This window comes from Myodes glareolus, chromosome X, assembly GCF_982192425.1.
Source record: "Myodes glareolus chromosome X, mMyoGla1.1, whole genome shotgun sequence".
In the NCBI taxonomy this organism is placed as follows: Eukaryota; Metazoa; Chordata; class Mammalia; order Rodentia; family Cricetidae; genus Myodes; species Myodes glareolus.
This window is the reverse complement of record NC_142053.1, coordinates 134,081,408-134,099,618: the sequence shown is the minus strand read 5'-3', so window position 1 is coordinate 134,099,618 and position 18,211 is coordinate 134,081,408. Positions and strand designations below refer to the sequence as shown.

Genomic DNA, 18,211 nt, shown 5'->3' with positions numbered 1-18,211 from the left:
AGTTCCACCAAATATTTGAAACATATATGACAAAAGATTAACCATAATGTATAAAAAGCTCCTACAAACAATGACAAAAGGGGAACAGAAACCAAGTAACAATATGATAGCAATGTAAAGACATAGAAATGGAAATGACCAATAAATATGAAAAGATCTTAGCATAACCAGAAATATGGAAAATTTTAAAAATCACAAGATATAAAATGTGAATAACAAGGATGTATGGAAAAAAAACAATAATATACATTTAGAAGAATTTAAACTATTCACTCTGTTTGGAAGACATCACTGGTATTTTTTAAAGCATATAACACAGCACTCAAAAATTCTTCCTTCAGAAACTTATTCTCTAGCAACGCTTTATAAAGAAATATGAATAAGGTTGTTCATTGTAGAACTGTTTGAAATTAGAATTGTTAAAATACATGCATTAATATATCAGTAGGAATTATTATGGACAAAATTATCAGTCACTTGTACTTCAGATTCTATAGGGAGTACTGCAAAGAATAAAATATCTAAATAGAGTTAACTACAGAACTGAGCTGTGACTGGAAGGGTCAGGGATGCTGGTGATGTTTCTCCATTGAGATGCTGGGAATAAATTCACTTTGTGAAAACAGAATCATCTTTATACTTATGCTTTGTGCTTTTTTTTATTTAAATGCATGCTCCTCCTCAATAAAAAAAATCCATTTAAAAATCTCCAGGGGCTCAAGAGATGGGTCAGCAATTAAGAGTCCCGGCTGCTCTGCTAGAGGAGCTGGGTTCGATTCCTAGCACCTACAAGGTGGTCTCCAGTTGTCTGTAACTCCAGTTCTAGGGGATCCAGTGCTCTTTTGTGACCTCAATGGGCACTGCATGCAAGCGGTGCACAGACATACATGGAGGCAAAAAAAAAACCATAAACATAAAGTAAAAATGAAAGGAAATACATTTTTACAAAACTAAAAATACCTAAATGAATTGATAAGAAAATCTATTTTTTTCTTTAGTGAAAAAAGCAAGTGAGAATAATATGTCTAAAGTACCATGTATTGCAAATCAAATCAGTATTTGTATGCAAATGGGCAAACATATGTAAATATGCAGAAAAGGGCTGAAAAGAACCACATTGTATTGTTATATAGTAGCTATCTGTGAATAATCACCGTTGAGAGAGAGGTAGAGAGAGAAGAAGTAAACATGTTGGTTATATATTTTGTTAAAACAGGGAGGAATAGTTTTGCCGTGTTTTTCAAGCTTCCATTCTATTTGATATGTAATAAGAACATTATTTCTGTTACTTTATCTATAATTTTTGTGAGTCTGTGCGATGACTTCTCCACCCCAGTGTGCTCCTGTCATTTGGGGTATGCTTTCAACAGAGGTTCTCAAAGTTGGGCCCTCAAGTAGCAGAACTGCATCATCTGGGAATCAGATAAGATGCAAATTCCTATGTGCAGGAGCTACTGAGTCAGAATCCCTGGGGTTGCCGCCTTCCAGCAATGCACACAGGCCATTCTGATGATTGCTCAAGACTGACTGAAGCAGAATGCATGGAGGAAGGTAGAGTCTGGTGGTAGAGTTCTTTGCCTAACATTCACTAGGCCCTGGGCTTCATGCCAATGTCCAACACTGCAGACAGCAAAAGACAGAGGTGAGGAAAGGAAGGAAGTTCGCAGCCAGGAAGCGAAGTTTGATATGCAGTTTTTCTGATCTTCCTGGAAGGCATTAGATTGAAGGGGTGTCCCTTAGAGTACCTAGGGAGGGTTGGCAAAGCCATCATGAATTTGAGAGACATTAGAAAGGAAAAACAAGAACTAACCTGGCAAGCACAGTGTGGGCTCTTCTTATGGGAGAAAGCTTAAGAAATCACATGCACCTGAAGTAACCCAATGTTCCCGAACGTACACACAGTAAAGCGTTTTGGGATCTCTACTGTTGTTAGAGGGGGGAAACTTACTTTTTTTCTACAGCCCAGATTTCATAAGTTATTTTTCCCCTAGAGGCTATCACTAATGTTTGGGAGGACAGAGATCATGATGGGACGCAGTGAGTTCTTAACAGGGTATAGAAGGTCAGTCTACTGCCCCTAAAGTGAATGAGGGCTGGGGTGGTCCTAGTCTTCATAAATGCAGCTAATGAACGTTCAGAGAAGCAGCAGTGTGTACCTTCATCGTAACCTGGTAACCCTGGAAAGCCTGAAGACGCTTTTTCTTCTCCTCCTCTTGCCCCATACTTATCCAAGTGTCTGTAATTAATACATTGCCGCCACGTGCTGCTTCCAATGGATCATTCGTCATTGATAGCTTGGTACCATTCTAGCACAGAGAAATTTGCTGGTTAAAAAACTAAAACTTCATGGGACAACAAAAAGCAATTCGAACATTACAAGAAGAGAGAGCATACCTCCTTGGCATACTGTTCTGCCTGCTTGACTATATTAGGATCTGGCTCATAACCCTGCAAGAAGAAAAACATCGCTGTTATTTAGGCAATTAGATCATTTAATTATATATGATACTGTTTAATATATCCTATACCTATCCCATAGCTAATGACAAGACAAAACAAAATAAAGCTCAAGAATAGCCTCTCTTTTCACTTCTTAAAAGATGTTCCATGTTCAGTAGAGCCATTGGCTTTCATGCTCTCCTTTGGACTTTAAAAAGGCAAAGAATTGTTCCGTCTTTTCTGGACTATCTCTGTCTTCCTCAATTGTAAAGACAAATAAAGAACATGGTATTTTTCTACCTCACGACAGAGTTCTATTTGACCTTTCAATGGAATAAGATTGTTAAATACATACTTGTCCAGTCTAGTGCATTTTCATCTGTGCCTTTGCACACAAAGCTTGTTTTTATCTAACTGACATACTTTTTCTCATCCATTCCATGAACAATTTTTTGAAGTCTCAGTCTGAATGACTGCTCCCCAGAAAAGTCCTCTGTGAGCACTCCAGCTAAATACTAATGACTCCTGCCTTATTCTTTTCCAAGGGAGTGCGGCTTGCTTTGATATGCCATTTAGAATGATTTGGAGAGCTAATCAAGGTGCCTATGAAGAGGTACTCAGTCTTAGGATTAAATGCGTTTGCATGTTGGGGGTCTTGTTTGCTCACCCTACTCCTAGCACTAATGGACATTCTGCTGGTAACTAAAGTGGCTAAAGCTATTGCCATGCAACCATGAACAGCTCCCCCATCCTCTTGCCTGTTTTGTTGACAGCAGTGTCAATTGGTTAGTACGTGCTCCTTATGTCAAAGCGATTAAGAGTCTCCAGCCTCTGGCTACATCCCCGGCTTCCATCTCCTTTAATTCTTCTCACCGTACTGCCACAGGAAAGCCAATCTTCTTGGCGTCCCTGTACATATCTTTGCCCTTTTCTGCCATACCAGCCTTTCGCTCTTGAACACCTCCTCCTGGTGGGTGTTTTCATCATAACATGTCAGCTCACGAACTCTAGCCTCATCCCCAATGCCTCCATATAGGATTCGTGTCACTTCAAGCCCCACAATTACGCTCCCTCTCCTCCATCTTTCTCATTTTTTGAATTCTTAGCATTTATTATGAATCAATTGTTGTACATTTTAAGTATTGATTTCTGATGAATGTTGCAGTATCCCCTTCACACCCCACTGATATGAGTCATCACAATTAAAGGATGTACTCCTCTCTGTTTCTATGGTGATGCTAGGAGGTGGCTTCATCTGTCCCTCTTTGAACACTGACTTAGCTATAGAGGATCACCTCACTCAAGCAAACACAGCCTTCTAGGGTCCCACAGATTCAAGGACTGATTGACAGAAAGAAATGAAAATCAGAGCCTCTCTGCATAAGCCCAGACAGTTCCAAGTGACCATTCCATATGCAAAATGCTCTGTAGGTCTACTGAAACCATGGGCTGGGACCACATCATAGCTCAACTTCTCCCTCTGTACACGGACACTGCTCCTTACCACGGCCACTGATTTCAAGGACATGCTGTCATGGGCATCTTATACATCCTACACACTTAAACTCTCAAAGTCTGCTGTCCAAGAATCTCAGCTTGTGACAGGCATGACCAGGTGCATTCATTTGAAATCTGGCTTCTTTACCCATACTTATCTACCATAGTTCTCCCACCATCACATTCTAGAAGAAAGAAACTGCCAAGATATTGATTATGATAAATGCAGACATTTTAAAAGAAGCTTTGTTTTGTTCCAACTGCCATGAGCCTTTGGGGCCTGGTTTATGAGATTTTGGGGAAAGTAATTAATAAAGTTTGTGAATTTGGTAACAAATGTTGTGATCAGTCATACCAGTAAACATGAGTAAAGAGACCTGGATATTACAGCAGGTATCCACTGCTCTGAAAATGGAGTCTTGCCCTCAGAGAGCAGGTTTTAGACTAAGAATCATTCTTAAGGGGGAATCAATAAGGACTTAGGGAACCGAGAGGAAATCACCCAACCTTGCACACCCTGGGCCATGACATAGAATGCAGAGGCAGATTCTTTTCTCACATCTGAGTTTTCAGTACTAAATCATTCATTGGCTTCTACATAAATCTTCAAAGCAGATGAAGAAGGTGATTACCAAACCGAGTCTAAATAAATATTCACTTAGAACAATGGTGAAAAGCATTACCTTCCCGTCAATGGCTATGGAACACTGCAGCAAATCATGGACAGAATACTTAGTTTTGAGCATGGAAGCTATTCTTGGGTGAGGCGTGAGGAAATGGATTACTTATGACTTTGGAAGCTGTGTAATGTTTCTTAAATTTGCAATAAATCTCCTAGCTTTATCTTTAAGGGAAATAGTTTCAATAACAAGCAAAGATTTACAAATTGATGGACCAACTTCTGCACTATCAGACTTAACAGCAGTTTTTTTTTTAAACAAAAACTTTGCTCTCACCAAGATTTAAGTGGCTTTTGGTACACTTTATCATTTAAATGAGTTTCCATAAAAGAACAATACTGAAATTACTCTATAATATTGGAATTTTTCTCTTAATGTTAATAAAACATTTTTGACATGCAATAAAATGTTTAAACTGTATATTTCTTCAACAGAATGGAGACATTCCAAAATCACCTTCTAGCAGGGAACAATTATTGTTAATGCACATTTTAGCTGTAAAAGCAAATGCAGTCACATTTTGCCTTAATGCAGAGTCTTTCTGCAAACCAGCGCTCTAGTGAGAGTGCCCAGACCTGTCAGAGTTGAGCTTTAATTTCAGCGCATGCTAAATGAAAGTCATGCCCTAAAGATGGAGCATAACTCAGAGGCAAGGTATTTAGGTAGAATATTTGAGGCCCTTACTTTGATCCCTCTGCGCCATACATGTGCACACAGATGCGCACCCACCCACCCACCCACCCACACACACACACACACACACACACACACACACACTGCCCAATGGGAACCTCAGAATGTAACTTTATTTGGAAACAGGGTCTTTGTATATATAAGTACTTTATATATATGAGCTCATGGTGAGTGATAGTAGACCTAAATTTATTATGCTATTATTTTGAAGAACAGGAACATTTGCAAATAAAGATATATGGACATAGAATGAAGATGATAGAGGAAGGATTGGAGTAATTCAGAAGGAATCCAAGTAACAAATGGAATACGGCTGTGCCAACACCTAGATTTCAGACAATGGATTACTGTGCTTTGCGAGCCACCCAATTTGTGGTCATTTGTTTTGGCCACCATAGGAAACTAAGAGAGAACGCACTGACAGAGACTGACTTAATAGTAGAGAAAATGATGTAATGGTTGTTTTTTGTTACTGTTAACTTGTTTTGGCATATAAAAGGCCACGCAAGTATGTTTTCAACCCAGAACTTGCTGCTTTTTTCAGAAAGCCCACTCTCTGGCTACCAGGCTGCTCTTCTCCCTGTAAGTACCAGAGACCTTGCCACTCCACTGTGCCCGTTGTCACACAGCAGTAACCGCTCCAGAAGAAGGGAAACCTGCTCTCGTGCCTCCAGGCTGAGACAATTGTGAAGCATACCTTCCACTCTAGACCTCGCTTGCTGTATCAAGTTAAGCTTCTTCTTTCTGTTTGATGGAGCATATCATGGTGCTCGGGTGACCAAAACATCCTGGCTTCCCAAATACTCTGGACACTTTTAGCATTTTATGCCTCTCATCTCCAGAAATCCCCAGGCCTAGGGAAACCAAGATGGTTGGTCCCTATAAATGGTACACTTCCTTGACTCTTTCCTTTCCCTAATCTACTAGTTTTCCATATGTCCCATATATCCCTACCCAGGGATGCGTTAGGAGGAAAGGGGAAACTTAACCTAAGACACAGGTTTGATTTGGGGGAAAGTGCATGAGGTACTCAAGGACTGGGTGATTATTATTCAAAAATTCAGCTATTTATCTTTATGCTATAATTCATGCTCCTGGTAGTTGGTAAGTAAAGATCAAATTAAAGAAAGCAGAAGCAGAGAGAAATATTTTGAAGTTCCCCCTATATTCAGCTCAGAATGAGCCACAGGTGAGACTACTGGGAACTAGCGACCACGTGCTTGTTAACCGACACTGCTCAGAATCACTGTGTACAGTAGTTTCCTAATATGATGGTCAATTCCCTTACCACAAATCAACACTTAGTTTCTGAAATAGTTTCTTTTTAGGGGAATTTTCCTTTTTAAAAGACTCCTGAGTCTGAAAGAACACCAGAAGCTAAATAAGAAACAGAATGGGGAGAATAGAGCAGCAGATCCGGGTGTTTAACACATTCCTTGCAGATGATTCAGGGGCGGCTTAGGCTTGATTCCTTTAGGTTAATTTCTAACTTTTCTAAGTTCTGTTCATTCTGTGAGGAACAAGGGTATCTTAACATAGAGCTACTTCTAGGGGGTTGTGCAAATTTTATTTTAGTTTACTTATTTATACCTGTATGCTATTGTACAGATCAAACATTTATGTGTTAAGGAAATCAAATCATATAAAAGGACAACCCCCTGGAAAAAAATCTCTCTTTTACCTCTATTCTTGAACCTTTCAGCTTTATATAGAGGCAACAACCATTGCCATTTCCTTATATAGCAAGAGTTAAGATGGGAAAAAATACACATTCTATGAGGGTGTATAATCAGGATAGAAAATATGTACGGGTAATTTTCCTAGACACGTGAGACTCAGATTTAAAAATCCCAAGAGACCCTGGAGATGTTTGAAATCTTAAACTGGATGCCAGCAATGTATCCTTCACATAGGATTGACTTTTTCTTTTTCTTTTTTTTTTTTTTTTAAAGCAAATTGCTGTATTAGAGAGATTATAGCACCATTTCCAAGCACTGAGGATTCTACATTGTCTGGTTTTTCACTGTTTTTTTTTTCAGTCTGTGTGGTGATAATAAACAAAGATGCCAGTCATCATAATGACCAGTATTAGAGCATTCAAAGGCATAATTTAGATGCGCTTTTTATCACAGACGTGAGGAATAAAAGGCATCAGCCAATACTAGCTTCCACTATAGAAATGGAAAATTGGGCTCTTAAGGAAGATAGCCATGCAACAGAAGAGTTGGAAATATAGCTTAAATTGTGTAGCCTCTGCCATGCTGTCCTTGAGCAGAAGCTTTGTTTCTACCCAGTAATAACATCTGACCAACAGGGAGGTTCTTTCAGGGCAGAAAGTTTTCCTACCTTTGGAGTAGCTGCTTGAAGGTGCATCCCAAATTTTGCAGCACTCATCATGATGGAGTGCAGGATGTTGTTCCCATCCCCTATCCAGCTGAGGGTAAGGCCTTTGAGAGAGCCATAGTGTTCCTAAAAAAGAGGTAAAGGGGATTAAATATAGGGAGGAAATTCACTTTTATGGAACAGTTACTAGAGTTAAGATAAAAATAGTTTTCCACTCAAAACAAATGCCTTTATGGAATGAATAAACTATATTTTGCATTAAATCCAATAACATGACCATACGATCACAAAACAGTAGTTAAAAGGTTCTAATATCTTGATCAGAGGTTCAGCCCCCAAATGGAGTGTAGAGTCTCTGCTCAACCATAGGCCACCCTTGCCAAAAGACAAGAAAGAAAACAGAAACCAACCAAGCCAGGCAACAAAACACCCATCCAACAAAGACAAACTCAGAAATAGGCACCTAGACCTATAATCACTCCAAACCCAGATGCCTAGACACCAGTGTAAGAACACAGCCAACGACAACCAGGACAATATGTCACCACTAGAGCCCAGCTTTCCTACTGCAGTAACCCCTGAATATTCCACCACATCTGAAACATAAGAAAAGACCTTAAAGCCAACTTTATGAAGATGATAGAGGTTCATAAGGAGGAAATGAATAAATTTTAAATCTTTAAATACATCAAGAAGACAAAAAATTAGAGGAAATGAATAAATCCCTTAAAGAAAGCCAAGAAAAAAATCAAACAAACAGTTGAAGCAAACTAACAAAACTGTTTAAGACCTGAAAATGGAAATAGAAGCAATAAAGAAAACACAAACTGAGGGAATTCTGGAAATGAAAAATCTGGGTAAGTGAACAGGAACTATAGACGCTAGCATCACCAACAGAATACAAGAGATGGAAGAGAGAATCTCAGGCATTGAAGATATGATATGATAGAAAAAAACTGATATTTAAGTCAAAGAAAATTTTAAATATAAAAAAAAAATCCTGACACAAAATATTCAGGAAATTTGGGATGCTGTAAAAGGACCAAACTAAGAAGCAGTCCTTAAAAATCTCTCAACCCCCTACTTCTCCCCCCCCCAAAGAAAAACAGAGCTGGACAGTTTTAGCAAGAATTCTATCAGATTTTCAAAGAAGAGTTAAAACCAATTCTCCTCAAATTACTCCACAAAATAGAAACAGAATATTGCCAAATTCTTTCTATGAGGCCACAGTCACACTGACACCCAAACTACATAAAGATTCATCAAAGAAAGAAAATTAGAGATCAATTTCTGTCACAAACATAGACACAAAAAAATAATAAAATACTCGCAGCCCAAATCCCATAACACATCAAAAGGATCATTCACTATGATCAAGTAGGCTTCATCCCAGATATGCAGGGATGGGTCAACATATGAAAATCAGTCAATGTAATCCACCATATAAAAAAACTGAAAAAAATGACCATATCATTAGATGCTGAAAAGGCCTTTGTCAAAGGCAAACATCTCTTTATGATAAAAGTTTTGGAAAGATTAGAAATAAAAGGAACATACCTAAACGTAAGAATGGTAATTTACAGCAAACCTATAGCTAAAATCAAACCAAATGGAGAGAAGCTCAAAGCAACTCCACTAAAATCAAGAACAAGACAAGACTGTCTACTCTTTTCATATAGTACTTGAAGTTCTAGTGGGAGCAATAAGACAAGTGAAGGAGATCAAGGGGATATAAGTTGAAAAGGAAGAATTTAAAGTATTGCTATTCACAGATGATATGATAGTATACACAAGCAAGAGCAAAACCTCTAGCAGGGAACTCTTACAGCTGATACATGCCTTCAGTGAAGTAACTGAATACAAAATTAACTCAAAAAAATCAGTAGTCTTCTTATATACAAACAATAAATAGGCTAAAAAAGAAATCAGAGGGGAGGAGGGGCGGAAATGGAAACTTTTATAATTTAATAAAATTACTTTTAAAAAAAGAAATCAGAGAAACAACACCCTCCACAAGTCATAAACAATATAAAATATCCTGTGCTAATTCTCACTCTTAAAGGAAATAGGCTGTCCACTCTCCCCATACCTCTTCAATATAGTGCTTGAAGTTCTAGCAATAGCAATAAGATAACATAAGGGGATCAAGGGGATTCGAATTGGAAAGGAAGAAGTTAAACTCTCGTTATTTGCAGACGATATGATAGTATACATGAGCGACCCCAAAAACTCTACCAAAGAACTCCTACAGCTTATAAACACCTTTAGTAATGTGGCAGGGTACAAGATCAACTCCAAAAAATCAGTTGCCCTCCTATACACAAAGGATAAAGAAGCAGAGAGGGAAATCAGAGAAACTTCACCTTTCACGATAGCCACAAATAGCATAAAATATCTTGGGATAACTCTGACCAAGGAAGTGAAAGACCTATTTGACAAGAACTTTAAGTCTTTGAAGAAAGAAATTGAGGAGGATACCAGAAAATGGAAAGATCTCCCCTGTTCTTGGATTGGGAGGATCAACATAGTAAAAATGGCAATTCTACCAAAAGCAATCTATAGATTCAATGCAATCCTCATCAAAATCCCATCAAACTTCTTCACAGACCTTGAGAGAATAATAATCAATTTTATATGGAAAAACAAGAAACCCAGGATAGCCAAAACAATCTTAGATAATAAAGAAACTTCTGGAGGTATAACCATCCCTGACTTCAAACTCTATTACACAGCTACAGTATTGAAAACAGCTTGGTACTGGCATAAGAACAGAGAAGCCAACCTATGGAATCGAATAGGAGACCCAGATATTAACCCACAAACCTATGAACACTTGATTTTTGACAAGGGAGCTAAAGGTATGCAATGGAAGAAGGAAAGCATCTTTAACAAATGGTGCTGGCATAACTGGATGTCAACCTGTAGAAGAATGAAAGTAGATCCATATCTATCACCATGCACAAAACTCAAGTCCAAATGGATTAAAGACCTCAACATTAATCTGACCACTTTGAACCAGATAGAAGAGAAAGTGGAAAGTAGTCTACAAGACATAGGCACAGGAGACCACTTCCTAGGTAGAACCCCAGTAGCACAGACAATAAGAGAATCAATGAATAAATGGGACCTCCTGAAACTGAGAAGCTTCTGATCTTCATTTCTAAGTTACAGAGTCTGGTGATTGCAGAATAACAGTATTAGCTACCGTCTACAGTGCTTGGATGAAATACTTGGCAAAAGCAACTTAAGGAAAGAAAGGTTTATTTTTGTCTCAAAGACTCAAGGAAACACTTTAGCATTGTGGGGCAATCAAGGCAGCCAGAGCTTGAGGCAGCTGGTCGCACTGCATCTAGAATCAGGAAGCAGAGAGAAAGGTGAATAACAGTATTCAGCTCACTTCCTCCTTCTTGTCGCTTCAGGATGCCAGGTCATGGAATAGTGCTGCCCATAGTTAAAGTGGCTCTTCCCACCTCAGTTGACCTACTGTAGATAGTCCTTCACAGACATATCTAGAGGCTTGTGTTCTGGATGATTTTAGAGCCTACCAAGTGGACAATCTTGAGCAGCACAGTCACTTAAGTTATGGTAATTGGACATGCAATTGCATCCCTTCTTCATCCAATGATAAACAGAAAGCAAAGTGATGAAAGAACAGAAGATGTGAGAGGAGCTGTAAGGCAGTTGGAAATGGGATTGGAAAGAAAAGGATAATACAGACTCTTTATAGCAATGCACTGTTTTCTAGATTTATAGCATTTGCATAGTGCTATAAACATTTTCAGACAGAAGTTATTCACAATAATGATTAAACATCATTTAAGTAAATGGTTCCACTTGATGGTAGTAAGAAATTATTTGTTGACTTTTTTTCTGTTTTGTAAAGCAAAGAAATACACCAACCTGGAGTGTGAGGTAATCAGCCAGGATCTGAATGGGATGATACAAGTCTGAGAGTCCATTGACAATTGGAATGGATGCTTCCTTAGCCAGGATGTCCAGATCTGATTGTTTATACACTCGAGCTAACACTGCGTCTGTCATGCTAGATAACACGCTGTAACAAACCAAGAAAAGACATTCTAAGCAAGTTTTACCTAATAAACCCATCTTTAATAAAGCTCCTAAAAGATATGAATAATTGCTAACAAATTAAAATGTGTATTACAATATACCTATAAACATGATAGACTAAAAAGCTAACATCAAACATATAGTCATTATAGAACAAAAGATTCTGTTCCACCCACATCTTATACAATGACTATGTTACATTTTTATGAACATAAGAAATCAATTTTTCAGTTCAGCAGACATGATAAATTATAATTGATGAATGCCAGTTTGTCAGTTTATCTATGTTTAAATGGAGAAGACCAAAAGGGAAGACATTCAAAGAAACATTAATGGCCTGATACATTTTGCTTATATTAGTCCACAGGGGAAAAATTTCACTGTTTCTATAAAATATAAAGCATCCCTGTAGCAACTATGGAAACACACACAGACTGTCCTACAAAAAATAACCTACTATATAGAAAACCATCCACTGACAGACTCTGAATGTCATACCGTCTGCACCTGCTGCATCAAGGACATGGCCACCTTCTCCACAGGCTATTCCCACGCAATGACTTAGTTCAGCAGAGGGGAATGGCACTGGACCATTTAGTCTTTCCGCTGGAGATCCCTATCATCCAGTCAAGTCTTTTTTAAAGCTGCACTGCCACGTGGACCTCTCCTACCTGTATCTTTTTTCTTACTTTCTCTCGTATGCAGGTCAGTTCTGCATGCTGGTATGAAGGCTCCATCCAATCCCTTCAGGCTTGCTACCTCTTTTCTCTTGCACGGGTGTTTCCCTAATAAATGTCTTGTATGGCTAATTCCATCTTGGAGTCTGCTTCACAGTGGACCTGTCCTAACAGCTCAAAATGAACTCTGGTGCTTAGAAAATTCAAGGGCCCCCCAAAGATTTCTTGCACACAGGATCAAAGATTGAAAAATACATTCACATATAAACATTTCCTAGACATTTTGATTCTTTCAAATGTTGGTAGATTGATCACAGCTATAATTCCCAGACTTCCAGACTTTTTTAAAATTTTTTTTTGAATCAGCAAAGTTTCCAAAAAACATCTGGAGATCTACAAAATATCTCCAACTCCCAGACTCAAAGGTATTTAAAATGATTAAATACAATGTATTGTTAGTCTTCCCTAATAAATCAGAGAATATTTTTAAGACAAAAAAAGGTGTTGGGAGTGATCCATAAAGTCTGTAAATTGAGCTGTCTGAAATTTATGTTATTATTTTACTTCTTTTTTTAAAAAAAATTGCTACTGATGGGAGCTTCTCCATAGTAGGGCATCAGTAGAGGAATCCAGATGCACTGTAGCTCTAAATTGTGTAAGCACATTCTGTAGTATAGCATGAGATGGGTGACTAAAAAAACACTTTATAGTTGAGGTGATGTCCCTCCTCCCCTAGGCTCAGAGACCAATGCAAAGGACAGCGTTGGAAATATTACAAGGAACAGAGGTTGGATAATACCATAGTAATCCAGTGTCCTCTGGACATGATGAAACCACTTTGCTCAGGAACTCCCAGCAGCTGTGGTTGCCTGAACAAGACCTGCCCATAATCAAAGCAATCAACATTCTAGCATGGAAGAGAAAGGGGTTTATGGGCTACCACTGAGGAGCTTGGTGGCTTCTGGTGTGTGGGGGGGAAGGTTAATTTTCTTTAAGTGTGGTTCCTGGTAGCTCATACCCCAGTAGACAGCCCTATACCATACCCCAGTAGACAGCCCTATACCATACCCCAGTAGACAGCCCTATACCAAGGAGAAGTACAAAATGAATTTTGTGGGCTATTTTTTAAAAAAACTAGGACAAAAGTTGGGTGTTAGTCAGGAGGTGGGGTGGATTTGAGGGAAGAATTGGGGTGAGTATGATCAAACATATTGTTATATTAAATTATTAAAGAATTAATACAATATTTTAAAAAATACATGGTGTCTGTTATCTTTTGGTGCTGCACTTAAACAAGGCCTTTCAAATCTTGCTCCACACGAAAATCATTGGGAATGATTTTGAAATTTTTGATGCTCACTCTACATAGCACACCTTATGTCAGAAAAATCAGAATCTCTAGGACATGATACTTAGACATCAGTGGTTTTTGTTTGTTTGTTTGATTGATTTCATTTCCAAGGACATGCCAATTTTCAGATAAGACCGAAAACCCAAACTAGCCCATTGTTCTTCATTTCGGTATTGGCAGCACCTGGACCCTTAGCAGTGACACAGGATCTCAGATTCCACCCAGATTTTCTGATGCATCATCCCCACTGTAACTGGATCTCTAAGTCCAAATTTGCACATTAAAGTTTAAGGTTCTTGCTAAAAAGAGAATTGAACCTTCCATATATAAAAAAAATCAATGATTCTTTTCTTAGAATCATAACAAGCTAGAAAAAAAATATAAGAATAAAAAATGCTTCTGAGGTAAGAGCCTATAATAGATGGTAGAGAATATTCTCTGAGTCACTTTGAATGAAAAGGTATCTCAAATATTCTGAGTATAGAATGATTCACCAGGAAATAATACCAGCAAAACCTCCTTATTAGAACAACCAGCTACCCTGGAACTGATAAGCTGAGCCTTTGTTGACCTATACTATGTTGAGCAACAGAACTTTCTCCAAATATACAGGATGACTTCTGAATTTTTAGGTGTTTCAGCTAACCATCCAAAGTTTAATAATAAAGGCACTAATAGCTATGTTAAAACAATTTTGTTCCAGCTTCCCTATTCTTGATAGTCAAAATACAAACCTTCTTCTGAGTAGAAAGTCAGTTTCCAACTCTACTGCAGAAAAGTAAATCAATGGAAGTAGACAACTCAGTAAGATCTAAATCATAACCAACCAATAAGCCCACATTTAAAGAGAATTAATTTTATGACACCTACAATCTCATAAGAGAGATGCAGTGAAAGACTTTGGGGCACCTCAGCATTACTGCACCCCCACCCCCTCGTTCCTGGGAACCAGAACCCTGGTAACCAGCCACGCATGCACTGGAGCCCTGAGTACTTTCCATCCCCTTTGCAGTCTTTCTTCAAGAGACCCAGACCCTGGAACTGGGGTGAGACGACCTACAGGTAACCTGAAAGTGTTCCTGCTTGTTCAACCAATCCAGCAACTGCCATAGCATTGATCAATTAGAGTTAGCTGACCATTGAATGAACTAGTCAAAATAGTTGACAAATGATTTCTAGACTCTCCCTTTTGATTCTGTACTACCCCCCTTGATTCTGTGATTTTCTCCTTTAAAAGAGCCTGTAATAGACAAAGCAGGGGTCCTCTCCTCTCGAGGCTGAGGGACCTTTGCCGCAGCAGCAAAATAAAAATTCCTCTTGCTATTGCATCAACAGAGCTGAGAGTGTCTCTTGGGGCGACCTCCTCCTTGGTGGGGCTTTAGGGCCCAACAGAAGAAGTATGTTTAAATTTATATGTCATATTTTAAGCTTCTTTAAACATGAGTGACTTCTTAAAGTATATACATATGCCCCCAAACCCAGTGGCTTTGCCGAGATACCACCTCCTAAATTTTCATCACCTCCTATTATCCTAGCAGTTTATGTTCGTCAATGAATGTGTTAATCTACTGATGATGTCACAGCTCTCATGATGCAATCACTTCTCAAACTTCTCACCTCTGGACATCTCTGCACTACTGACTAAGCCATGAACCTGTGGGGGATAGGTCAAAACCAAACCAAAACAACCCCTGTGTGGAAGAGTAGCCAGGCATGGAGAGAAAATGCATATGGTATGAAGACTTAGATGGCTGAAATGGGAGGAAGACAGCCCTGGACATGGCCCTAGATTTGGAGTAGACAAGTGCTGTGAATGTATGTCAGGAGGATTATACTCTAGAAAATTCTCTGCACTGTACGATCACAAAGAACCTGGAAATGGAATCTTGTAGTAACACTACAAACCAGCCTTCAGAAAGCAAAATCAACTTCCGCAGTATTCCAGTTGTTGAACTATTTTGAAAAGGTATGAATGAACTCACGAAATGCCTGCTAACACAAGCTCTACAAGTTCAGTGCCACAATAAAGGGATGTAAAGGTAGAAAAGTTGGCAGAAAGAACTGGGAGTGTAAATCAATAAAGCACTTGACTAACATGCATGGGCTCTAGTTCCATCACCAACACTGAAGGGGAAAGTTAGGTATGATGGTGCACACCAGACTTACAGCTCTCTGAAGGTTGAAATAGGAAGATAACCGCTGGTTCAGGGCCAGCCTTAGGTATATAATAAGACACTACTCACCCCACCCCACATACACCAAGCAGAAATAAGTTTTTCTTCTAATTCCTTATGCAATGTACAAAAAAAGCGTCATTTGGGATAGTTCTTCAAGATCATGAAGAATTCAGGGTCAGAAGAGACATTTGTAATGACAAAATGGTTCACACACTTCTCACTATTGGTCCATTACAACTATTCAAATGCCAGAAAGAACCTGGCGTGTGCTAATAAAGTTCTTCTTGTGTTAAGACAGAGAGGGGGGAGAGAGGTAGAAAGAGAATGGGACAATAGCATGATATGATGGACTGGACGGATAAAGATTTTATACACATATTAGGTATTTTCATTTCAGCTCAGTCAGTTACCATGAGTGACAGTACAGAAGCTGGTTTTTTTACCCCCTAGATTCCTGCAAGCATCTTTAGCACAAAAAGATTGGTCTTTAAAATTGTTCTATTTAAAAAAAATAAAAAGGGAACCATTAGAGGATATTCAATTCGATGTCCTTGGCAGGGTAAAATCAGAAGAGTTCTGTAACATCACATTGTTGCCAGGAAGCAAGAGAGGCTTTTAATTGGCAAGGGCACAGTGAAGGAGGGAGTCAACTTAATGAAGCTTCCATTTTCCATCTATAATTATTTAGAGTAGTAAAAATTATTACATGAAACAAGTTCTATTTGTAAAAGTCAATGGTACTTGTAAGAGATGGATTAATAGGAAGAAAATGTACAAACCTAAAAGGGAAATATGAAAAGTAAATGAATAATACCTCTGCATTTAAATTTATTTAAACAAGTAGGAATACCTACTTATTTATATATATATATAAATATATATATATATATATATATATGACTCAGACAGATATTTTACGGGTATTTTTGTTAAATATATTTCCTGAATATTAAGCATCTATATCTATTATTTTCTATTTGCATACTTCATAAGAAATTGCCTTAATTTTTTCATCAACTGGTCCTAGAAACAGTAGAAACTGTTCCAAAACAGACCCTCTCAGCATCTGTGGCCTTTTACAGGAGAGAAGCAGCAGAGTCTCCCACAGCTGATTAGCACCAGCTGTCACGTGACTTCCAAAAAATGTGATAGAACTGTTATTTCAAAGATAATTAGTTAGCTATCAGTCTAAAATTTCAACCTCACATTCCTGCTTCTCTGAAGGGGAAATCTTTTCATAACTTAACTAATTCTAATGCGATGCAAAGCAACAAGTTGTATACTTAAACATATTGAGAGAGGACAAGAGTATTACAAAGCTGTGGCAATGGGTCATGTCAGAAAGAAAATGCAAACTCCAGAAATGGACATGAAATGTTATAATAAGGATTCTGTGGCCAACAGAAGAATGGGTTGCCAAGAGGCCCATATTCCAGTCCTCAGAACCTTCACAAAATGAATTGCACAGTTATAATCAATGTAAGGATTTGGAGAAAGGAAGATTCCACTGGGTTGAACTCAATAGGATCTCAGAGGCCTTTGTAAGTTAGAGAAAAGAGATGAGAAATGGAAGAAGATGCAATGAAGAGAGGTTTAGGGATGAGCTGAAGGATGTGGGCAACCTCTGGGAGCTGGAAAGAGCAAGAATTCAAATCTTCCCCAGAACCTCCTGAAGAAGGCACTGCTTCTAAATTTCTGATTACCAATTTAATAATTAGCAAATTATAAAAATAGTAAGCTTGTTTTCTAATTGCATAAACCATGACATTTGAGACAGTATGCTCAAGAAGCAACAAGAAACAAACAACCTCACGACAAAAGTGAAAACTATTGTGATAACAGGATACACAGCCCAGAAGTTACAAGTGGAGTTCAACTCACCTTGATCTTAGCAACCAGTTCTCGCTAACCAATCAGAATCAAGTGCCTAATAAATAACTCACTTAACTTGTATCCCTGTGTTCCTGAGATTATTTTTTTTCTTCCCATCCAGGTCAAATTATTTAAACCCTTAGAGGATGGAAAAGAACAAACAGCCCAAAAATGTTTAAATTCAAAGACTGTGAAAGAACAAAAAAGAAGATATATGAATAGATAAAATAATATCTATGAAACTAATAATAACATTACAACCTGTTTTATCATCAAAATATTAGTTGACTCTGTAATCAACGTGATACTTTATTGTGCATTTTCCCTTGTAAAATGCTTAGAGCATTCAGGGAAATATAAAAGGTTAAGCTGTGATTAAATATTGAAAGCATTTGATTAAGTTTGCAATCA

General features: G+C 38.2%; 1 protein-coding gene across 1 annotated transcript in view; it reads right to left on the bottom strand.

Annotated features, from left to right (window-relative positions):
- Otc (ornithine transcarbamylase) overlaps positions 1–18,211 on the bottom strand; it is a 67,832-nt gene that overhangs the window by 6,524 nt on the left and 43,097 nt on the right. The window contains exons 5-8 of the mRNA XM_048461575.3: positions 11,553–11,706; positions 7,656–7,778; positions 2,395–2,448; positions 2,157–2,306 (exon numbers count right to left, since the gene is read on the bottom strand). Of these exons, the coding sequence (XP_048317532.2) occupies positions 2,157–2,306; positions 2,395–2,448; positions 7,656–7,778; positions 11,553–11,706 (481 nt within the window). The remainder of the gene's footprint in view (positions 1–2,156; positions 2,307–2,394; positions 2,449–7,655; positions 7,779–11,552; positions 11,707–18,211) is intronic.